This window comes from Neopsephotus bourkii, unplaced genomic scaffold (genome assembly GCF_033783945.1).
Source record: "Neopsephotus bourkii isolate Nb327-2 ecotype Australia unplaced genomic scaffold, CSIRO-AGI_Nbou_v1 NB_1447, whole genome shotgun sequence".
Taxonomy (NCBI): domain Eukaryota; kingdom Metazoa; phylum Chordata; class Aves; order Psittaciformes; family Psittacidae; genus Neopsephotus; species Neopsephotus bourkii.
In genome coordinates, this window is record NW_026901924.1 from 66,192 (window position 1) to 91,120 (window position 24,929).

Below are 24,929 nucleotides of genomic sequence, written 5' to 3' on the forward strand. Positions count from 1 at the left end.
TGAGGGAAAGAAGTTAATTGTTTTGGAAGCAAGACCAGAAAGGTCAAGAAAAATTATTTTTAATCAGATATGGCAATGTTTAGTTTCCTGCCTTCATGATGTGATGCTTACATGCCTTAGAAAAGACCTTTGAAAGTGAGTATCTTGCTACCACTGACACAGAGGAGGGAAGATGTTTGTTATTTTCCCTTCAAGATATTCTTGGTCATTTCCATTAATCTGTAAAGAAGTGTCATGATGGGCCAAAGAGAATCCATTCAGCTTCCATCAACACTGCCAACATAATATCCTCAAATACCTCTTGCCATGAGTCACCAACAAGAGGAAATTGCATGGGTACATGTTGCAGAAAAAACTGCATCAGGACTTTCTGCATTGAGCAGGGTTGAATCTGTAGCAAATGCTTGGGGAAGTAAGAGTCCTCCTGCCTTCCTTGTCTGCCATTGAATTCAACAAAATGCATTTGAATTTCATGGGCACAGGTTCAGAATCTTGGTTTGTCAGAAAAAGTAAGCAAACAGCAACAGCAAAAAACCCAAAACAAACAAAACCCCCAACAAGCAAACAAACAAAAACAAGTCTAAAATCCCAAGCAACAAAAAACACAACCGCAAGCCAAAACAATACCAGAAAGAATGAACAGCTCATAATTCTGGGAGTTACCTTCTCACTGAAGAACCTTCATTGTAGTCACAGTAAAATATCCAAATTATATATCCAATAATGTTTATCCTTTTGGGGATAAATATCAGAGTAGGTAAAGGAGAAAGGCAGACATGAATAAGTTAAATAGACACTTGAACTGTCTGCCCTTTGGTGGAACCCAGAGCTGCATAACTGTGGTCAGCCTGCTTTTGTCATCCTCAAAAAGGATATGAGGGAAAATTGAGTGGCACATGGAAAAGATTTCCCTGCAAGATAAATGCTTCAGGGTAGCATACTATCTGTTCTTTTTTTTTTCTTTTCCATTGAAAATCTGTGAATAGAGGGTTTGGTTTTTTTTCTTTTATATAATCCGATTGATCTGCTTTTTGGTGGGATGGGTGGGGGCTCTGATCTTGCCCTGGTGGAATGACTAGGAAGATGTCTTTCCTGACCCATGTGGTCTCTGTGAAAGCAGATGATTTCTTGGAGGGCTTACCACTGCACAGTGGTCCTATTTTATTGTTGTAAATAAGCTCTGTGTGTGGTAAATGAATAAGGTGACTGATTGTTTCCTTAATCTTGCAGTGGGGAAGAAGGGACGAAGAGACAGTTCCACACAACGCTGCCTCTGCAAAGTTCATGAAACTGTTTAACTGGGGTAAGGAGGCTCCACCTGACATGTCCTCATGTCCTTGCTGAACTCCTTTGGGGCTGTATTCTCTCATGGGAAGATTTAGCATGTGTTTTGTAGTACTCATAATTTTAATTACTGAGGCCAGAACAATGATCTTTCCCTGATTAGCCACAGAGCTCCTATTCAGAAAGGTTTGACTGATGTCATTTTTTCTAGGGTTTTTTTAGCTGCTTTTTTTTTTTTTTTTTTTTTTTTTTTAAGCAGAGGCTGTGATGTGAATGCAAGCAGTAGATTAGAGATCCTCTGTTGATTATTGCATTGTGAAGAGCCCTACTGAATGTGAGGGAAATTTCTTAAATAATGTTCTTTCTAGCCTCAGATTATTGCTGTAAACTTCATCTCTTTTTCCTTGCATAAGGAAGACTAGCAGCTCTAATGTGCTCCTAAGAGTGAAGAGCGAGCAGTGGAAACTGGAAGTTTCTTTTAGTTTCAGGAAGCTGCAAACTACCCTGGAGCACCTCTTAAAAATTGTTTGAGTTGTACAGGTGTGAGCTGGCTGAAGGAAGAAGGTAAAGTGGGAAAGATTAATTCAATTTTTTTTTTTTTAACTTTAGTATTATGCTTTTTGACTTCTGTATTTTTAATGGGTCTGATTAAGTTACCTGTTTTATTCCTTATTTATTGGGGTTTTTTAAGATGCTTTTCAGGGGGCTGAGCAAGTTGAAATTAACTTTCTCATGGTGGTGTTTGGTGCTATTTTGATTTGGTTTGGGTTAAGTAAAAGCCAAATGATCTGGCCAGCTGTTGTTTTTATCAGTAAAGCAATCTGCAAGGTGCATAGCAATAATAAAATCCCTGATTCTGTGGTGTATCTCTGTGACACTGAGTCACTTCCAGGAGAATTGTTTACAATATTGTCTCTCTGAAGTTGGAACAGAAGTTGTGTAGACAGCATCTGCTTTGAGGTGTTCAGTGGCTGGGTTAAATCTGAACTTGGGGAAGTTTTTGTTGTTTTTTGGTTGTCAATGTCTGAAGTGCTTAGACTGTTTAAAAAAGAAGGGGGGTTGTTACGAGATAAGCTGTTTTATTAGGGCTAGTTGTAAGCTTTGTGATACTCAGTCTTGCTAGTGGGAGAGGGCAGAGACCATCAAGTATGTTTTATTCTGGGTTGTGGGGGTGTTTTTAGTTTTCTAAGGGTTTTGGGGTTGGGGTTTTTTTTTTCTTTTTTTTTTTTCTTTCCTAAATACTTCCAAAGTAGAGATTTCCTACTGCTGTGTCTGAAGCTTTCCATATGCTAGCAAACTCCAGTAAAATGTATTTTCTAGACAGTGAATCTGGACTCAGGAAATGTCTAGTTTTACCAGCAGTGGGTGTATCCAGGGAGAAGTGGTACAGCCAGCACAGTAAACAGAATGATGCTGTCCCTTCATCTGGCACTCCCTTTCCAGATTTCCATGACCCCTTACTAAAACCTCACGAATCCATTTTCACAGTGAACTTATTCTTATGAAGAGCTACCAAACAGGTGTGATGCTATGGCTCCATTGCTCTTTAAAGCAGTCTGTCCAGTGATTAGAAGCAGCAGACACGAAGGCTTTGGCAGGAGGCATGTTTGCATAACCGGTCTTCACTGGGACAGCTGAAGGTGGTATTGCATGTGGTGTAGTAACAGGTAACTTGTGCAGTCTGTTGGTAGTTGGTATGAAGGCATGCTGGAGAACTGCATCCACTTTCTTCTACTTCCTTCTACAGGGATATATATGAACAGTGGTACAACCCAGCCAGTGTTCCCATCTGCCCCTTTGGTATCAGAAGTAGATAATTGTCTTCCATGCTATTGACAAAATAATTTCCAAATCCAGCAGTGTAATTTGTGGTTCACTGCTATTAAACCTGCTTAATCAGTACCATGTACTATTCCATATAGATCCATTCCATATAGATATGTTCCAATACTTATTGCTATAGTAATAGGTAATGGATGTGACAGCAGCCTTTATCCTGCTTTCTGAAGAGGGGTGTCAAGAGCTAGGCTGACACCAGCCAAGCTGTAGAATTTGCGCAGGAAAATGTGTGTATTAAAATACACATGCTCTCAACAAGGTTTGATAGTTAATTTTGTGCTACCTTCCAAGCTGTATTAGTGCATCTGCTGAGATCTGCCTGGAAATCTATTTTATTTCCTTTCTGCTTCTTTCAGTCAGTACTGAATCACAGCTATTAACTTGTTGCAGCTCTTTTAATTGTTGAGCAAGTTAACACAGTGTGCAGGAGTTTATCTACATTTGCAGACAGAATGTACCCTGGAACAGAGAGAAAGGACAGAACTGGGAGGAAATACGGATTCTGGAGATCATAACTACTTAGTTCAGCTTGTCCTTATGCTTTGGTGGGTCATCCAGTAATTTTTAACATGCTTAATGCAGCTCATTCGGCACATTTATTTGTTATAAGATACCACATACCAAGCTCACGTCAACATTCAGCAGTCTGCTCTCTGACACAAAGCAAGATGTTTGCTGAAACAGCACTCCAGATGTGACACGTGAGGAAAGAGAAGGCAAGTCCTGAGGTGACAGGACAGGGAGCTGACGTGTGGCTTTCCCCCTCATTTTAACCGATAGTGAACTGAACAATAATAAATAAATAAATAAATACAATAACTAAAGAGTGTTTATGCAAAGGCTTGCTGAAACTGTTTCGGAGAAGTCAACACTGACGTTAGAGTTTGGATTTCCTTGCAATTTCAGAAAAACCAAAAGCTTCTTACCTGCATTCTGTGGCATGGTTTGCCCTTTGCCACTGTGCTGGGGCTATCGTTTCACAGCTGTACCTCTGCTAACCTACAAAAAGGATATTGACCCACCCTGGGGTTTTCAGGACTTATTTTTTTTTTTTTTTTTTTTTAATTACAAACCATTTGTCAAGGGACGTTTCAGTGTTTGAAGAGTTGCTATTAAATAACTTTTTCAACAGTCATAAGCTGTTGAATTGCATTTGCAGTGTTCAAAGTGACAACACCAGAGGCTGTAAAGGCTTTAGCTAAAATAATATAAGGACCTTATTAGTGACCTTACTGGTGACCTTATTAGTGCACATAAATATATAAAGGGGGAGTGTCATGAGGATGGAGCCAGGCTCTTCTCAGTGGCAAACAATGATAGGACAAGGGGCAATGGGTACAAACTGGAACACAAGAGGTTCCACTTAAACTTGAGAAGAAACTTCTCAGTGAGGGTGACAGAACACTGGAACAGGCGGCCCAGGGAGGTTGTGGAGTCTCCTTCTCTGGAGACATTCAAAACCCGCCTGGACACGTTCCTGTGTAACCTTATCTAGGTGTTCCTGCTCTGGCAGGGGGATTGGACTAGATGATCTTTTGAGGTCCCTTCCAATCTCTAGCATACTGTGATACTGTGACCCAGAAGAGGTAATATCTTTCTATTAAGAAAATCCACTGCTCTGTAATTTGCAAAAGAAAATCCAGATTTTTGCAGCAGTTCCTAGCAGTCACTGTAGTAAAGGAAAGATTAACAGGAAGGCCTATTTTTTCCTAGCAGCATGAAATTGAAACCAGTTTTACTGCCCTTCATGTTTGTTTCATTACGTGCCAGAAAGTGTATCCATAGCTGTTCTTTTATTAACCAAGTGATTAGTGGAGAGCAGGAAAAAACCTCTATGAGTCAATAGTAAGTACTTAAAAATCTGTTACCACCATTACTTTAGGTAAGTGGTAAAAGTGGTAAAATGAAGCGGTAGACAGACCAAGTCAATGCTGTTACTCCTCCCTGGATGGCCTTTGCCATTTTGCCTTTTAATGCTACTGTGGTGGGGTCATGTTTTTGTTTGTTTGTTGAGCAAACTAATGCTTACAAGCAGCAGTAGTCTAGTGAAAAAGGCTGGAGGTGAGTGATGCCAAATGATTATTTCTGGATGTCAAGAATTAAGATGCCACATGAAATCTGGAATGTCTCTGAAGTGACATCTGGAAGTGGGACCCTTATGTGAGATCTTTTTCTTACTTTCTCGCCTTTTTAAATGTTGTTCAAATGTTTTATTTTCCTTGACGGGTTTATGGGTCCTGTCCATTTGAGATCAATTAGGACTTAAAACTGTCCTCTGAGAAACCATACATTAGACTTTTATTCACTAGAACTGTGTAGTCGTTTAGCTAAGTCACATTTAACAGCTTCAAGGTCATACCAAATCCGTATCTCCTGAGTCATGTAATCCAGAAAGAAGTCCGTGAAGTCAAGCTCTGTTACCAAAAGATGCTCTGAGGGGGGTGAAGGAAACCAAAACTGAAAGACAGCAACAATGAAGGATACCTGAGATTGTATGACACAGACAGCCACAGATTCTGAAAAACCATTTTGCCTGTCAGGGCAAGCACCTTACTATAGCAGAGGCACTTGTGGGCCCAGATGAGATACACAGTGATGCAGAAGTTGTTGATATTGCTGCATTGCTTCTAAATGGCAGATCATGGTGAACCAAGGAGGAGAAAGGGCCATAATTTTTGTCATTGTAATAGATTTTGCAGAAGCAGTTCTTTCAAGATGGTGTTTTTGTGATACATGATTGAACTTCTAACTACTTCAGGTAATGACAGAACTGCTGTGGTCACAGACAGCTGATCCGGAAATCATGATGTTTAATCACAGTATGACAGGGAGCAGTATGTTTTGTTTGGTAAGGATGCATCCCTGCTCCACATGTTAGAGACGTCCTACTCTGCTGAATGTCAACTGGTCAGGTTTTTTAAGCAGTCAAACAAAACCTCAATGTGTTACCATAAATGACTTTCTAAATGTTATAATTTATGGTGAAACATATTTTTGTAGATATGAGTCACCTTTGCAGAGGATAAGAAACCCTGTTATCTTCATTGTGCAAATTTTACATACAGATCCAACATGTTTCCCCAGTTTACAGTTCTCTAGATTCACTCAGTAAAAACAACAGCATCTGACAAATATACAGAGTGGAATTTGCCTGTGACACCTGCAGTTGCAGTGTTTGGAAATGATGTATGTGAGTCTGCTTCCAAATTTAGCTATTTTTTTCAATGGTTTGTAGTGCAGGAAGCCATCAAAATCTCATTCCTGTGCTTTTGCTTGAGACATTCTTTTTAATAGAGATTAACTTTTCTGTCATAATGCCCTTCCAAGAAGTTCGAGGATCCTGTTCCCTTTATTTTCAGTTCTTGAAAAAGACAGGACTGCACCCCGAACTCACATGGGTATTAAGTTAGGAGCCACCTTTGTTTGCCTGAATAGAGTCGGCTTGTTTTTGCACTGCTGTGAAAGCATAGCTCCCTCTGTACTTTGTTACTGCTGAAGATGATGAGGCGGGTTGGGAGAGGGGGGAGAGACCTTTTGTACAGTCCAACCTGTTTTCAGCTGGAATGCTTTTAGGAGCCTAACTAGTTGGCAGGAAGTCTTAATCGTTGTGTATGTTGGGCTCTGGAGTCTGAGAAGTAAGGTGGATGCAGAAGAGCGTTCCTTCTGGCCAAATTGAGGGATCAGTGCAGTACAAGCAATGAAGATGTAGCTAGGAGCAGAATGGGAAATGTCAAATGGTTGTAGGCTTAGGATTTTTTACTAATCCTGTGTTTTCTATTTCTTGGAGAGATGGTGAAAAATAAGTACAGGCATATTTATCCTCTCATCACTTAAAAATGCTCATTGGATTTTATGGGGTTATGCTTTCTCTGACGTTAGTGTTCTACCTGGAGTACACAGAGCTAACTAAAGCTAAGAACTTTGTCCTTAGTTTTTGCTCTTCTGGTCTGTGATGAACCCTAGTAAAAATTATCATTTTCTGTCCTTTATACATGTGACAAACAGGACTCTAAGCATACCTCTGGTATTGGTCTAGATAGTCTTTTTTTTTCCCTAAAGTCTGATTCATCTGTAACTTTTTCCCCATCTTCAACAGTGGCAGCATTTCAGGATTGAGAGAAGAGAATAAACTTTAAAAAAAAACTAACAATGAGCTACTGTAAAGTAGGTGCAGTGACACTGCTGCTGTTAAGCATTCTTTGAGAAGCACAGAAACAAAGGTCTTCTGAGATCTTACTAAAGTTACATTTGTGACAGCTCACAAGGCAGTGATGAAATGTGCTGGTTAAGGATCTTGAGGCTGTTGATGGAATTGTACTGAAAATCACTTTGCTTGGTCAAATAGCAAAGTTTCCCTAAGTCAAAAAAAGCAGTAGTTTCAAGTTAATACTGTCTGTTTCCTTTATCTGTTATGCACAGTGGAACAATCGGTGAATTTCAGACAACAGACAAAACTTTATTTTTGGAAAAGAAAATATGGAGCCTGAAGGATGTGTAGCTTGGTTCTTTGACTTCCAGTGAAGGCTTTCTCAGAGGAATACTAAATCGCCATTTTCGGTCCTCTCCATGAGTGTAGTAGTAGAAATTTGGAGCAAGGAGTGGAAAAAATGAAAGGTTACTAGCAAGAAATCAGGAGGAAAGAATAGGGGTCACTGGAAAGCTGTATAAAGATGGAAAAAGTGATCCTAGAGCTTGGCAAATGAGGCAGCTGCATGTGACGTAAGGTATGTGGGGATGTGTTAAAATGGGAAGCAGGCATTTCAAGATGATGCTTTTTAAGAAGGAGGAATAATTTCCACAGTGGCATGCAACTGCTGAGTTAAATGAACAAAAATAAAAAAAAAACAAACCCACAACTGACTCAGAAAAGTCTGTGGGGTACAACTTTCCTACAGCACTTATCTGTTCTTGGCTTGGCAAGTAGGTGCTGTGTTTGAAACAATGAACCAGTGGCCATGAAATTCACTAGCATTGTTTGTATGGCTACACCATGGTCTCAGTTTGAAAAACACCAGGTAGGCTTGGGCTCATTTATTGGTATATTTGTTGGATGCCAAATACACTCAGCATGAGTGGTTTTCCTTTGTGACTACAGAATAGGAAGTGGTAGATAAACAGAGCATCAGGTGAGTCTCCAAGATACTTTCTGTGGTGGCTAATTTGTGGGTTGTGTGGTATATGTCTGGCCTGATTGAGGGGAAAAATATGCAGTATCTTCTTACGGAATTTTTAAATGGTGTTGGTTTCTTGGCCATTTCCAGTTCTCTCCTGTTTTGTTTGCTTTTCATTGGACAAAACAGAAACATACACAGAAGCTGATCTTTACCATCTTAAGGTTACAGAAATAACCTGATTCTGTTGATCAGCTGGTCAGAATTCACACAGCAGTTCAGTATATTCATTTACAGTAAACTGTGCTTATCTGGCAGAAAAAAGAAAAAAAAATGAAATTATTAAGGAAATAAATGTATCCTAAATTACAGAAAAAAAAAATATCTATGAGTATTCTTCGGGGGGGGGGGGGGGAATAAAAGAAACAAAACAATGCAGATAGCACAATTCCAGTGCTGTGGAAGTGACCATCTTTCCTTGCAACGTGTACATGGTCTGTGCATTTCCTTCTTGCTGTATTCAGTTTCTGTGAATTTTGGTTTCCTTGGTCAAGTGAGTTGCGTTGCTGTTCTGGACCAAATTCTGATGTACACTGTTAAACTTCTCTTGAAAATCTGTTGTGAATGGTCATGTAAGCAAGTCAGGCCGTGCAAACTCACAAGCTGGTTTTGCAGCAGCCTGGCTTGGATGTTAACTGAACCAGTTCTCTTGTTATTCTCAACAATTACTCTTTTTCCTTCCTACTAGGAGCAAATGTCAGCATGACTAGGGTCTAAGGAAGGACTTCTGTGTTCCTACCAATTGTTTGCAGCTGCAGAGGAGGTGTACAAGGACAGCAGGGACATTTTGAGCTACCATGGATATCCCCACTGATTTAGTGCCATCCTCCATGATGTCCCAGCCTGAAGTCATTGAGGTAAGTAGACCATAATGAAATTCTGGCAGCTGAACTGACTGAACCTTTTTCATTGAATCCTAGCTTTTTCTTCTGTTTCACTTCTGAGCCATCAAGGGAAATTTTCCTGAAATACTGTATTAAAGACATTCATTGTTTGCTATGGATGTTATTATACTTTGACACGACATTGCTGTATAAGCAAATACATGGCAAAATATCATGTTTATTGACTCCATGTAGGTGATCCTGCATTATGGTTTGTTTTTTCCTGTGCCTAATGAATACAAAGTAGAAGGTCGTAATGTGTTTCAGTGTTTTTACCAGAAAAGCCAAAGTTTTAAGTGAAAAGCACTGATAAAATTAATAATACAACTACTAACACACTAATCTTTCTTCTATCATTCAAAGTGTGTGCTTCAGATGTGGTACGTATAAATACCTAAGTGATTTCTTCGGCTCCATGTACTTAACACAAGTACTTGTGTTTTCTGGTGTGGTAAAGATTACAAATGGAAAATGAGGTATCTCAGAAAATCATTTTTGAAGTCCCTTGAATTTCATAAAAACCCAAGTTTCTGTTACAATTTGAAGTTTTATAGATGTATATTTTACTGAAGAGGGCATCAAAATTGATTAAGTTTGATGACAGAAAACTGGAGAGCTAATGTTTATTTTCTTTTTTTTGTTTCCTGGAGATTCTTTGGCTCAGGATACTACCTCTTAGCAATATGCATTGAGAAGTGCAGTAGTTCAGAGATCTCTGGATCTTGTGAAGCTACATAAAGTATGTACACTAATGGGTGGTGACGCGAAATGAGCTGAATCCAAAATCTGCTTTGGAAAAATTTCTTTGTGCTCTTTTTCCTCCTGTGTTTCAAATGAAGAGCTAGTATATTTTTCAAGTGTCTCTCTCTCTGTCCTTGTTAGGGTCAGAGAAGGATTCTCTATCTTTACAGCAGAACAGAATACCTGGTAGGAGGTGGGTGCTGTATGCTTGTGTCCCAGGCTGCCTGACTGCTGCCAGACTCTTCACTCTCTGAAGAAAAACGCTCAGGCAATTTCCTTCCTTACTCTGAAAGGCAGTTGCATCCCTGTCCCCATGGGTTCTCTCTTCAGAGCCTTCTTTGTGTATGAAAAGCTTGTGTATCTAAGCATGTTGTTTAGGATAAATGTCTTCTTGAAGGGAAAATAAGGTCAACTGTGGTGCAAGAATGAGTGGGAGAAAAGTTATCACTTGTAAACAATTTTGGTGATCAGCCGTCACCATTCTGTCCTACTTACACGTGAATAAATGCATGTGTCCTGTTTCAGTTTCTACTGAATAAATCCAGCCTTGGACTTGCATCAGTAGACCAAAGACTAGAGATAAATGGATAATTCTTGTCATTAACTGGTAATCCAGACAGCTCTCCCTCCACTCTTGAATTTTAGAGACTGTGCTTCAGTGAGATTTGACTCAGAAGCCAAAAAGAAATGGCAACAGAAAGCAAAGACAAGACTCAGTGTGGGAGACTGTAGTAGAAAAATAACATTCTCTCAACCTCATGTTGTAAAAATTTGATACCCGTACAGACAAACTTACATACATGCATGAATTACAATAGATTTCAGTAAACTATTGTGGATCTGATGATTCCTCTAAGTTTTCAGTCCTGTTTAAAGGAGTAACAGCTCCAATCAATCTGCTGGGAGACAAGTGTATGTTCCTAAGGGTAAGGAAGGTTTTTTAACAGGCAAGAACATAGTGAGAGACACAGCTAAAAAGATAAATCATTAGGTGGAAATATTAAGGTAAGGCACTTTTCAGACTGGAACTGCATGGCTTGCTGTTAGTGTTTGTGTAGACATACAAATTAATTTTGTGTATAGTTTAGAAAACTATATTCATTAAAATATGTTGGTTTGGGTTTTTTTTTCTGGAGGACTTTTTTTGCCTTTTAAAAGTGAGCAGATGCCACAGTGTGCTGTGGAAGACATTTAGAAACTAATGTTTTAAGGATTTATTTGAATTTGGAAGTAGTCTTGCATGCCTTCTGCATGAGCTAGGTAGCATCTCAGTTACAAAAAGAAATGTTTTGCTCTATACTTTAAACTTTTATCTTTAAGCTTTTGTTTAGTATTGCCAGGATATTTGGTTTCTTTAGTCTTTAGAAGTAAATAATATCTATTTTGTGTAGAAATGGATGTATATGTGTGTATACGTCTCAGTAATAAATATTTCTCTGCCCTCATCAGTTCTTTAACTGCACACAGCAAACAAGAATTGGCTCTTATTTACCACAGGGAAGGATTCCAGAGACCGCAGCAGGGTCTTTTGTAACCTGAAGCCTACCCTGATAGGTTTTACTTTAGGTTTGAATCCTACAGATGCTCACTGTGGTACCACAATGAGGGAAGTTACTAGTAATTTAGTTGCAAATTTTATCTTTGTCAAGATTTGTCTTCTGAGTCAGGTAACAACAGATTAAGATTTTGAAAAAAGTTTTGAAAGTCACCTCTTGATACTAGATGTGAAATTGTTGTTTTAAAATGTTCTTGTTGCTAGTGTGTCAACACGTAAAGAACACCAAAAGCAGTTTCTGACCCCTCTACTGAAGCAACATATTTTTCCTAATCACATCTTTTCATACCTTTCCTATACATTGAGCTGTTTGAAGTTCTCTGCTCCCATCTTCTTTCCCCCCAGCATCCTGTTGCCAAATGTAGTAAGTGGTGATTAAGAGCACAGATTTAAGGCATCTTGGTCATGTTTAAATGTGAAAGAATAAGTAAAGTTTCAGGGCAATTTAGCTATCCACAGCTGAAATCTGGAATGGAAAACAGTTCTAGGATATCATTGATAATATGTCCAAAAAGTCAATAAAATAAAAACTTTTCAGAATATGCTTTTAAGTTTTTTCCAGTAGGGTTCTGTTGTAAAGCAGAATCTAGTGATTTCAGATTAGATAAGCTATGTTGCACTTGGAAACAAAACATAACAAAACTTTCTGATTTTTAAATTGGGGATATTTTGTGGTACATGTGGCAACTTTATTCCTCAACGATGTATAAACAAAGTTATATCATAGAAACTTGATTGATCTGATAGTGCAGTAAGTGGAAAGTTAAATAATTCTGTAAGAGGCATTAAGCATCTCAGAGGGTTTTGCTGTTTTCAAAAAGGAAACATAACAAGTGGTGACCTAAACTGATTAATGTGCTCTGTGGAGTGATTAGTATCTTCTCTTTGAGAATGGCGTGAGATGAATTCTGCAGTAAAAGCTTTGACGAAGAAATGATAGGAGCTCCAGTTGCTTAATGAACCAGGGACTTCCAACAGTGCTTCAGAAATGCTTAAAACAAGAAAGCAACAAAAATTCATCATTCTCTTTTTGCTTTTGCCAGCAGTGGATCCTATCAGCCAAATACTAGAAGTAAATGAATACGTTCAAATAACTGCCTTGCAGCTATTTAAAAAGAAATCCAGAGCAGTTTCCATTATAGTGGCCTTTCATGGCTGTGTGGTTACCAGAGCCAAAAAACACTTCTCCCACTTGGTGCCATTGAATACTTCTCTGTTTTCCCTTCTTTTTATTTGCATTAGAGTGAAAGAGACTTGAACTATCCTTGCTGCAGAATGGTCATCATCAGTAGCTTTTTCCTCTTTATGATGATGCTTGAGAGCAGACTCCTGGGGGGAGGCACAGCTGTTGTAAACCCTTTCCCCAAGCAAAGCTCAACAGGCTTTGCATTTCAGATTTAGTGCCCAAATTTCTGCAGCTGACAAATGTGGGGATTTTTTTTCCTCCCCTTCTAGGTGAGTAAACAAATTAACCTCTTTACCAAAACAGTCCTCTGGCAGTGGTAAATAAGGTAAACAAGAGAACAAAAGGAAATGATGAGACTGGTAGAAACAGTTTGTGATTAAAAGTACATCCACCCAGTTAGACATCATAGGGAAACTTAAATACTACTATGCTGTCTTTTTTTAATTGGTATACTAGATGAGATTACCAGGGCCTCAATATACATCTTTGTTTTGTTCAAAGTAGACCAATACTGCCTTATAAGCAGCTGCATAGTACTGTATGAACAAGTTACTGACAGAGAACTCATTGTTGCCAGAGTCCTGGGAAAGATTTTTCTATATTATGTTTATAAATTTCACAAAGCATCGTAGCAAAAGAAACCCAAACTATCTGATGTATATTTCACCAAAAAAAAATATTTGCAGTGGTAAACACAGGCTAGTCTTCTTACCCCACTTGGAAATCTCCATTTCCAGCCCCAAATGAAATTTGCTATGCTCATGAACACAATTTTGAATAAACATATTGCATGTAGGCTAAAGTCTCCCAGAGTACTCACTTTCCTGGTTTGGTTGGTGAGGAGAGATGGAAGGTCTGCCCTGGAGATGGAAGTTGCCCAAATAGCCTGCAACATCTTTTCAGCATAAAAGGCCAGTCTTTCAGCTGCTGGAGCCAAGAATTAATTCCCAGCTTGGTTCACTAATCACCAAACTGCACCCAAAGGATGTGTGTTGCTATTCATTCTGAGAGGAAACCCTTGTTAGAGTTGTGATTTTTTTTTTTCCTTTTTCTCTAATATTTCTTCCCTCTGATGGCTTCTAAAGTGTCACAGGTAAGGGACTGTGTGCTGTGCCTCCCTGCAGAAAGCTTTTTCTGGGCCTGGGGTCTTTGATCTGTCCTGCACAGCAGCTTTCAGGGACTCATAGCAGGTCAGATATGTGGCTATGATGTTCAGGTTGAGGATAAGAGAGGTAGGCAGTAGGGAATGAACTGGGTGAGATAGTGGAGATAACTACATCACGACACAGGCTATTTTTTTGCAGGCATAAAAGGTGTCAGTCACCTTTTATATTTCAGTAACTAAATTAGATAATGGAATATAATTGCCTTCATGTGAATCCCACAAAGCCAGGAGGTGAGCTTATACCCATGTCTGGCTAAAGTCTCTGAAGATCAGCTTGTCATGAAAGCTCCTACAGAAGAAAATGAAGCTTGAAGAGCTTTGAAGAAGCTCTTTCTGTACTCTATATGGGACATTTGGGCTCAGCATGCCTGATTACATCTCCCTTGGGGGCAAAACCAATTACTTTATATTTTCAATACTTTCACATTGCAGTGGTTCCCTCCCTTTGAGAGGAGCTTGGAAGGCAGAGATGGGAAAGCAGAGAAGTACTGTGTGGTCTGGGAACAAATCTTTGGGTAACCAGTGCTTAAGTCATCCTAGCAATGTAGAGGGGGTTGGGATGATATAGAACTCTGCCCTGATTCAAAGTCTTCCTTTCCTCCCAAACTGGAAAGCATTCATGAGAATACATAGGTAGTGCTAGCGAGAGATGCAGCTTGTCTGAAAATGCTGTATGTGTGAAACAGGAGCAACAGCATAGGAGTGCCTGAATTATTGGGTAGGTTGCTGGAGGGATGAGTTCACTCTTTGTCTTTCCTGAGATACTTTTTCTAATTCTTCTAGCTTTTCAATTTGCTATACCTTCTTTTGCTTGCAGAATTATGCAGTGAAAGAGACTGCATGTATATGCACACTTCCTTTCTACAGCAGTCGAAAGTGGAAAAGGTTTAAACCAGAGAGCTGATAATCTAGGGTCCTGCTGGATCACTTCAGTATTCTCCTGACCATCATGGCTCTTCACTAATCCTCTGGTGTTCACATCGTGAATTGCATGGCTCATGATTTATCTATCCTGAAAATCTGTAGGGCCAAGTTGAGGTATTTCAGACCTGATAGTTAGCAATCTAGGCATCTTCCAGAAGAAAGGTATTCTTAGAGTAAGCTGGACTTCCTTCTCTTACTCATTCCTTTTTTAGCCCACAGAAGCTGTTTTTGAATTTGCCTTTGTAGTAGTCAACAGTGAATAAGCACTAAGGAAGGTGGACACCCTCCCTGGTTTTATAGACAATCTGTGGAGGTCATAATCATAATTTCCAACAGGATCTGTGTCACTTGTGAATTATACCTTCCAGCAGTTAAATTGCTTCTTTTTCCAGTGTTGCTGGTAACGGGATCTCTTTCTTTGGTACACTGAGTATCTAGATATGTTGGGTTACCCTTTCCAGGTATAAACTGTAGGATACAAATAGCTTCTTGGTTCCATTTCTGGTAGTCTTTTCAGCTATGTGAAGAGCAAAATGAGTTCAGTGAAATGAAGAAATTGCCTGCTGTGACTAAACCATATCTTATCATATGAGGTTTTCTTTAAGTCCATTGGATTATTACTTTAGGAGGTGCATTTTGGAAAAACATACGTATGGAGCCATTGTATCTTGGTGGTAGGGTTCCATACTTTCATTGTACAGATGAAATTATAACTGTATATGAGGCAGAGCAGGCATAAGGCTATAATGAATTGGGGCCCTTGTTTTGAGCCTTTTTTTTTTTCTTAATTTTGGTTAAATGCCTCTTCAGCTGCTATTTTTATCTTTAAATGAAATACTGGCTTTCCTCTTTATTTTTAAACATCTTGTTTCTTTTGTATTCTGCAGCTCGAATAATAGTTTGTGCTTTTCGTTACGTAATGGAGAAATTTTTGTTGCAAATTGGAATTTTTTTCTCATCTGTTACAACTTTACTCTTATAAAGCCCATAGTTTTGCAGTTGTGGGTTGATAAAGTATTTACATATTGATTCAATTATTCCTACACTTACCTGCTTATTCTTATTTTAAAGATTTTCTTAATTGGTACCCTTATTTGGGGATTTTGAAGTTTGCAGTTCCCTTAAGTTTTTCAGCTCAAGCTTTCCTGGTATGTTGGTAAACTTCAGAGTATTTACGTAAACTGAAAGCAGTGCTACTGCTTTTCCGTTCACTGCTGCAGTAAATGTAAAGCTTTAAGGCACCTATTCCTGTTTGGGAGTCCTGCCATTCCCAAGCCTGCATTTCCTCTGAAATGTTTTTGGATTTCCGGGTGACACTGAGAATGATAAATATTGTTTTGGGGATCCAAGGGTAGCTACCTCAGGATTAAAAGCTCATCTTGGATATGATGAGTCTCCTCAGAGTCTCACAAACTTTAAGAAGAGTGCGCACAAAATGCATGACTCCTGCAAAATTGAGGTCTCTGGCTTGTAGTTGGTATTTCATTGTATGGAAAATGGTTGTATTCCTTCCTTGCCAGATAAATTGGTTTTCATCTCGTCTGTGTTCTCATTAAGAAATCAGCAGCATGTCGAGGTTAGTTCAGTAAATGAAGAATGAGAGGAGCAGACTATGTTTGGAGAGCTTAGGGTTAATTATATTTTTTTTTTTTTTGAGTTTTCTTGGATATGGAATCATTTTTGTGGCTTCCAAGTCTTAAAAGCTCTGTAAAAGTCAGACCTTAGTATTCTAAGAATGTTCAGCTCTGTTCTCTATTTCTCTCAGTGAGAAATAAATGAACCCATGCATGCCGGAGGGGAGGGGGTCCTTTTTTTTCTTTTCTTTTCTCTTTTCTTTTTTTCTTTTTTTTTTCTTTTTTTCTTTTCTTTTTTCTTTTTTCTTTTCTTTTTTCTTTTTTTTTCTTTTTTCTTTTCCTTTTTTCTTTTTTTCTTTTCTCCTTTTTTTTCTTTTTTCTTTTCTTTTCTTTTTTCCTTCCCTGTCCTTCCCTTGCCTATATTTTTTGTTAAGTGACTGGGGAGCTTTGCAAACTCTGATTGCAGCGGGGTTTGTAAACTGATCGTTTGCCCCTGAGGCACCTTGTGCTAACAAATGCTTAGTTTAGACAGAATCCATCACTTGGTATTTGTTTTACACCCTGAGCATCTCTCCATGCAGAGCCCTGTCCAGGTGGGCTGTCACTCACCACCAAGCTGGCAGGACCCAGAGATTCCCTCTCACCTTCCCATTCCAGGCAAACAGTGGCTTCTTCACTCTGGTCAAGAGGCTAAGGGGCTGCTTACCTAAGGAAGTCCCATGGGCAAGCTCTTCCTTGCCTTGAATCCAAATCCTCACCTCACTCCTCAAGCTCTGATGTAGACTTGGGGCAGCAGCATGATGAATCAAGGATGAAACACTGGAAAATTGCTTACATGAGCTTTTCTTCCAGTCTCCCCACTGCCATCTCACTGGCATGGTCTCTTACCACCAGAGTGGAGGAGCCAAGAGGACAAGTGTAGCAGACAGTGGCTGGAAAGCCAGTGGCAAGGTGATATTCTGCCTACAGCATGCCTGTGTTGACAGTAGAAGCAGAATTAGTTTTATTTACTAAGTCCTGGTATGGAATTTCCTGTCCTGTGTGTCTTGTGTTGTGGTTATTACTGTGTCTCATCATATTAAGAGATTTCACTCCACGTACTCAGGATTTTCTTGTTCTTTGGTTTGGGACAACCACGTCTTGAGTATTCAATCAACCTCACATGGTTAGAGGAGGCTTTGCTTTTAGCCTGCTATTACTCCATTTTGCTTTATGTGTCTTGCTGTTTCATAATTCAGATGCTTTCTTTTTCTACAGAGGCATGTCCTAGAGGTTTAGTTAACATGGGCAATTTGCAACTCAGTTTGTTTTAAACTTCTGTTGAGATATACTAAATGGATGAGGTAAATCTCAGGGCACTGCACATCTGGCTTACCCAGGCAATGAAACACACTGGTTGAAACTTCAGGAAATTAAAATATAAACTTCCCTGCCCCTTTTCCTGCAGGGCCAGGAGAAGGGGATGGGTCTGCCTGCTTGCATATCCCATTATGGTATGTTAACACTTTCAGTACTCAGAGATATGTTGTGTTGCCCGGCTGCTTGAGCCTTTCCAGTCAGATAGCAGCAGTAGGGGTAAATGTGATGCTTTGGGATTTGTATGTTCATGACCTGGGAGGTCAAAATCTTCCTGTAATATATACATTGGCATGCAAGAAAGCTAGTCATCTGGGAAGTCCCCTGCTTGAACTTTTGTCAGCAAACAGTCTCTTCTGCTGCTGTTCTTTCCCTTGGGACTGAAAAAAATCTTTTAAAGGCAATCCCAGGTTTTAGATTAGCACACTCCAAAAACAAAACTTCTCAAATCCCTTATGCTAGCAGAGTGATTTGTTCCTGTGTCTTCAGAATGAGAGAAGCTAATGAGCTTCATGCTATTGCTCCAAGACTGCTCAAGTGCTGTCACGCTTTTAAATTTAACAAGTCAGACTCTGTATTATTTTACATGCTCTTATGTGCACTGCATACGTTCAGCCCTGGCTTGGCTTTTTTGACTAAGTCTGCTTGTTCTTAATATATCTGTGTCAGATTTCATGTGAAAAAGCTGAGGGATAAAAACTGGGGTTACAAAATCAGGATTACAAAATGGAAGGATAATTCACATTCTAAGCCTATGTGCAAAACACACACACAAAAAGTTACATTTACCACATTTCATATTTCTGAATCAAAAATTATATTCTGCCAGGTGTAGATGGCCTGTCTCCACAAGAACAACAGTGGATCAGGAATTGTTATATATGGGCAGCAGCCATCTGCAAGAAAAATTTAGATCAACAAATATATAGACAAAGAGAGAATTTATTCAGGATCATGGAAGTCCACTAGATCCTGGAGTCCTGACCTCCTCTCTAAATTAGAGTGTATAACTGCATACAGATATTCCTACAGAGAGAAAAAACACAGGGCATTCACATAATTAATGCAGGTGTTGGCAAGCTTTTATAAGGGCCACTAATTCATTCATATGACTTCCTCTCTCCCTTAAGGGTTCTAATACTTGACCTGTTATTACCACATGGTCTTTAACCAAAGAATTAAAGCCAGATGTCTTGTAGCTAGGTTTCTCTTTGTTAACTATCCCTTATAAATCATTTTTTCTATGCAACAGAGAGATCCTACATAAGAAGTATTAAAAATTCTTAAATAATTAAGGCTGAAATGTTTCTAACCTAAAAGTTGATGAATTGTAGAGGAAAAATGAAAGTTTTATAGTCACTGTGCTGAGAAATACTATTTACTCTAGCTTTTTATTATCCTGGGTCTGCAAATGTTTCTAATCGATGTTTAGGTTGGAGGTAAAATCACTCGAAAGAGACCTTTTTCCTTAACATAAATCTAAATGTCATGTAATGCATTTGGGATATTGGTGAAAGTTTTGGATATCGCTTCATAGGAATTAGTTTAATTGTGTTGACAAACAGAGGGAAAGAGAAATAGCTTTGGATAATTTTAAGGAAGTTTTTGTCAGATACTATTTTCGCTTGAGTTCAATTACTAATTCTGTTTTCCAATTCTATGCATTTTTAGTTTCCAAATAAAGGTTAGGTTGGGTGTAGCATTTCCTGCAGAATGATTGGAGCTTTTCAAAGCGTAGGATTTTTGTTTGCGTGTTTTAATGAGAATAAATTCTTATATTTTAGCGTTGTTCATCTGTTCTTTCATTGAGCTTACTTGTTTCTTGCTAAAACTGGTTCTCTTTTTGTAAAACTTCAAGTTTAGTCAGTAGAGTTTCACAGCCATAAAAGGGTGTCAGAGCCACGTCTCCTGAGTGTCTTTAGAAAGAGACTTTTTTGACATTAGTTTCTTGAGGACTTTTTTGGTGGATGTATTTTCTGTGGTTTTATTCTGTTTCATTCTTGTTTTTAATTATGGTTACATCCTCATTTTAATTCATGCTAAAGAAGGAACCGGGGTGTTGTTCAGAGGGGTTCTTCCTACAGTTTGCCTTTTGGGAATTGCACCTTGAGTAATTGATTATAATTGAGGAAGGAAACTCACTGAGCATTTTTTTTTTTTTTTTTTGTTTTGTTAGCCAACACTCCTATGCAAAAGTTCTACATTCTGGTAGAGTATGGGTCTTTGTTGCACCCATAGCTGTGCTCAGCTGAGTACTCTGCAAGAAAACGATTTACATATTCCTTGACAATACATAACAATATTTAATACAAGAAATAAGATTTGATGCTTTTAGCATTAAAATATTACTTTTCTCATTTATTGCCTCACTCCTAATTCAGATTGGAATAAATTGGTTCACACAAGTTATACTTAAAGTCATGGTGTATTTCAAAATACAGAAATGTGGCTGATAGAAAAAGAAGAATGTTCACAGAAATACAGTGGCAAGCTTCTTTTACTGTTTATAAATGTACTTTATGTTTTAAGGACATAGCCCCTGGCCCTGGCAATTCGCAGTTTTAGAGCATACTGACAATCTTAATTTAGGGTGTCCTTCCCAGTTTTGAAGACGGGACAAGAAGGAATACCCCTGATGGAGACCTGGATGAGTCAAAATGTACCGGGAAATGTAATCTTTTCCTCCTTTTTGCAGACCTCTTCACAGTGGTACAACCAAATTACAGTTTTATGCACTGATAATGTAAATAAGATGTCCTGTAAGAGAATTAACTTTTCTTAATTACAAATTGCATGCCTTTCTCTTTAAGTGAATTTTTCAGCACATCTGGTTGGCCAGAAGCTCATTTGCTATGAATTTACAACTACATCAGGAATCACGCTAGCTCTCCCAGAGCAGATGGAAACATTTCTGGTTGTTTCTAATCTGGCTGCTGTTACTAGACTCCTCAGAGCATTTGTTTGCGAATTGTGGAATGCCACTTAGTCTGAAAAAATAAATTTGTTGTGAAGCGTGTTCCCTTCCTGTCCCACTCCCCACTCTCTGTGTATGTCTTGTCCATGGAGACAATCATGTTTCAGTTCTGATGTCATTCTTCTTTTTCTCTTTTTTTTTTTCCCTTTTCTTTCAGTCTACAGCCATGAGTGAACCACAGTGCTACTACAATGAAACCATTGCCTTCTTTTATAATCGAAGTGGAAAATATCTAGCCACTGAATGGAATACTGTCAGCAAGCTTGTAATGGGACTGGGGATTACAGTCTGCATCTTCATAATGCTGGCCAACCTCTTGGTTATGGTGGCTATTTATGTCAACCGCCGATTCCACTTCCCTATTTATTACTTAATGGCCAACTTAGCTGCCGCTGACTTTTTTGCAGGACTGGCCTACTTTTACTTAATGTTCAACACAGGACCCAACACTAGAAGATTGACTGTAAGCACCTGGCTTCTTCGTCAAGGTCTTATTGACACTAGCTTGACAGCCTCTGTAGCCAATTTGTTGGCCATTGCTATTGAGCGGCACATTACCGTTTTCCGAATGCAGCTACACACTCGGATGAGCAACCGGCGCGTGGTGGTGGTAATTGTTGTTATCTGGACAATGGCCATTGTCATGGGTGCCATACCAAGCGTTGGATGGAACTGTATTTGTGATATCACTCACTGCTCCAACATGGCACCGCTCTACAGTGACTCCTACCTGGTCTTCTGGGCTATTTTCAACCTGGTCACCTTTGTGGTCATGGTGGTCCTATATGCTCATATCTTTGGGTATGTCCGCCAAAGGACTATGAGAATGTCCAGACACAGTTCTGGACCCCGCAGGAATAGGGACACCATGATGAGCCTCCTGAAGACTGTCGTCATTGTGCTTGGTAAGTGCTTACATTGCCTCCCCTGTTCCCCCCTGCTCTGTTTATCAGGCGATTTAAGTAATGCACGTCCAGCTTATGAGAGGGTGAGAGGCTGGCAGCGTTTGCAAGACATTAGAAAAAGTGGGGGCAATAAGAGCCCCCAGCATTCATTACTGTGTCGGGACTATCAAGCTTATTTATGGAAGAGGGTCTAAGAGACTTGGTTACTTAGCCCTAGGCGTGAAACTGATGAAAATTCAGGACCTCAGGTTGTAAGGTGATGCGATTTTGCGCCAGTGCAGGTTTAATACGTGGTAAGCAGCCTATACTGTGTAGTGTTTGCCCTTTTGCCTTTGAACATGCCAAATGGCTGCAACCTTTAATAGTACAGGGAAGGCTCAGTCTTCCTCTGAAGTATCTCTTGTCTCCTTTTTGTCATGCAAAAGGTGTTGTGAGCATTCAGACCATATTCCCATATCTGAAGAACAATGAGGGTCTACAGGTTATTGATGAAAAGATCTTGCATGTTAAGCAGGACTGTGTGTACATTTTGCTCAGGTCTATAATGTTTGACACGTCTGAGCATCTACCAATTTGCTAATTTAGAAAACTAGCACGTGAGGAACTGGAGTGCTTGAACTTGTTTCTCAGGAGGTGCCCAAGCTTCAGGGCTTGGAAAACAGAAGGCAAATACCATGGCACACTTGGAGTCAGAAGATTTGTGTCTTTTTGTAAATGGCTGTATTTGGTTTTTGTCAGGAGCTCTCAGTTTCCTTATGCAAAAGCACAGCTTGGATGCTGGGTACCTTTGGCCAGTGATGTTCTTTGCAGTTTGTTCTGCTTGTTGTTGATGACAGTAAGCTAAAGGCAGGCGGGAATGGTGCCAATTGTCTCCTTGTCCCAACCAGTGTTCTTATCCATGAGGTCTTCCAGCACAGAAGACAGGTCTCTTGGGATCCTAGTACCCTGCTGCCTCATGAAGATGCCCTACTAGTCCATAAATGCACCTGTACAAATTCTGCAAAGCTCAAAACTTAACCCCAGTTCTTGCTTGACATCTTGATTTCTGTTGCTCTGTTTTGACTTGTGCTCTCTAGCAGTTAATGTCTGCGCAAACACAGCAGAATAATTGCAGAGATTTGATGTGAATCACAGTGTCAACTCATACCTTAGTTCAGGAATGTAAATCTAGCTGTCTGACCCAGTGCTTAGCTTTGTAGGCAGAATAGGACCTGTGTAGTTGACTAACCTGTTCAGCCATTGAGAAGTCTTATTCCTACATGTCTTGCTCTTCTCTTTGAGAAAAGAATGTTTGAGTTTTGGGAGGGAGGCTGTAGTGGTGGGTAAAAACTCTCCTAACTGCCTGGTGGTTTGGAAATCTGTCTGTCCCCACTTCCATGAGCCTCCTTGCAGAAGGCAAAATGAGGTTAAGGAAAAAAAGAATATTCAGCTTTTGCAGTTGTCTTTTGGGACTAAATCCTTGTTTTCTCTTCTCTGCCTACAGCAGTGGGGTATTTCCTTTGAGGTGAAAGACTGGCTCAGACTTTAAAAAAAGAAATGTGGGTGGGAAATGGCCAGTGTTTATGCCAGTGAAGCACAGAGCTGAAGGAGTAAATAAATAGTCACTGAATAAATCGTACATGGCACCTCATGCCAAGTGTATATGGGGACTAGAGGTATGTATGCAGCTGTAAGGTGAGGTACTGACTGCACCCTCCTCTGTTCTCCCATGAGCAGAGGTCACAGGGGAGATTACAGGCTACCCAGTATGGCTGCAACAGTAGAGTGTACACGGAACGTGAAGTAGCCCTTTTTTAACCCTTATAAGTACCTTATTTTTTTCAAGGTATTGTTCTGAAAACAGTGGACCAACTCCAGAGGTTAAGTAGCACTAGCCAAGCTGAAGGTGACTCAAGTTTAGCTGCTGATGTAGTTCAGTAATATCCCTGATTCCTCACTGGGGTTATTTGGAGTAAGAACTTTTCAGATCTGCAGGTAGTACACGTTGAAGCGTTCTTCAGAATTCAGACAGAACCATGTTTCTTGTTACTGGTGCAGTTATTCATTCAGTGTTGTGCACACAGTCTGTTTTAGCATCTTTTCTAATCTGCATAAAGCACCATTTGCAGAGAGAGGTATTGTTGTATTTGTTTTGAAGAAAACAGAGGAACTTCCAGGCTGTGACACAGTTCATCTTGTATTTGCATCTCACACTTTGGTATTATTTTGAAAAGGGTTTGTTTTGGGGTTTGTTGGTTTTGTTTGTTCTCCAAAGCAGTGTATTTTCTTTGGTAGAAGGAGGTCGGTCAGAGGGTCACAGTGTAAAGAAGCAGCAATGCTTTCACCTCCTTACCATCTGTGCGACACAGTTGCAAGATAAAAATGGTTGGAAGAGAGCTGCGGGTTTGTTTTTTGGTTTGTTGGGTTTTGTTTGGGTTTGTTTTAATAATAAATGAAAAAAAAAAAGAAATAATAGCCTGAAGCCAAGAATTGGGCCTGGGGGCAACCGCAGAGGCTTTGAGATATTAAATGTTTGTACATCAGGGTGTTAAGCAGACTGCTAGATGAACCACAAGAAATTTTCATTAGTTGTCATCAGCTGACAAATGGCATCCCATATTACTGAATTTATGCTTCCAATGGAAGATTGTTTTGGGGACCAGAAAAAGCTAAGCATCGCTTTGAAGTGCTGGTTAGGCGTTACCTCAGCTTGGAGTACGCAGTGCAGTCAGCCTGTTAATCAGGTGGGTGTCCTCATGCTTTGCAACTGCTTACGGGCTTCTTATAAGTCTGGCTTAAAAATTTCACAAGCGGAAGATTTAATTTCAAGTGTTGTACTTCCTGAGTGCCTTCCTGCAGACACAGCCAGTAGGCAGTGCTGCAAGTTTATCTGCTACAGCTTTGGCAAAGGCAGAAAAGGTGGGTGTCTTAGGCTGCCTGCAGCAACTTCATGAACATTTATCTCATGCAGTCTGGAAATCTGGCTTTTTCTTCATCAGTAAACCCCAATAGCACAGCAGAAAGGACCCCCTGTTTCTCTTAATGATGAAGATCAGGGTAATACATTGCTACTTGAGGCAGAAACGAGCTTTTTGCTGGAGGTTGAGATGGGAAAGGAACTGGTTCAGCTTGTTATCAAGATCCCCCTCCCACCTCTCCTGCCCCATAGCTGAGTGAGGAAGGGAGCTGGTGTGTGTCAGCCCACTTACCCATTTTGGAGGAGAGGAAGTGTGCCCTGAAAACCAAAGAAAAACAAAGCTGGAACTCTGAGTAAACCTATAAGCATTGGTAGAGGGAAGCAAACCAGTACTCATCTTAGGATCTTTGTTAGAATGCTGCTCAGCTGTAAGTAACCCCTTTGTGATTTGGGCAGCAATGAACTGTTCGTTTGA

General features: G+C 39.7%; 1 protein-coding gene across 2 annotated transcripts in view; it reads left to right on the forward strand.

Moving 5' to 3' along the window:
* Nucleotides 1–24,929, forward strand: part of LPAR1 (lysophosphatidic acid receptor 1) — a 67,655-nt gene that overhangs the window by 13,102 nt on the left and 29,624 nt on the right. Inside the window, exons 1-3 of one of the 2 annotated variants that reach the window (XM_061368806.1) lie at nt 1,176–1,303; nt 8,983–9,151; nt 20,811–21,558. In XM_061368806.1, coding sequence (XP_061224790.1) covers nt 9,092–9,151; nt 20,811–21,558 — 808 coding nt within the window. In that variant the 5' untranslated portion in view covers nt 1,176–1,303; nt 8,983–9,091. Of the gene's footprint in view, nt 1–1,175; nt 1,304–8,982; nt 9,152–20,810; nt 21,559–24,929 lie in introns of those variants that run through there. The other variant, XM_061368807.1, reaches the window with a different exon arrangement.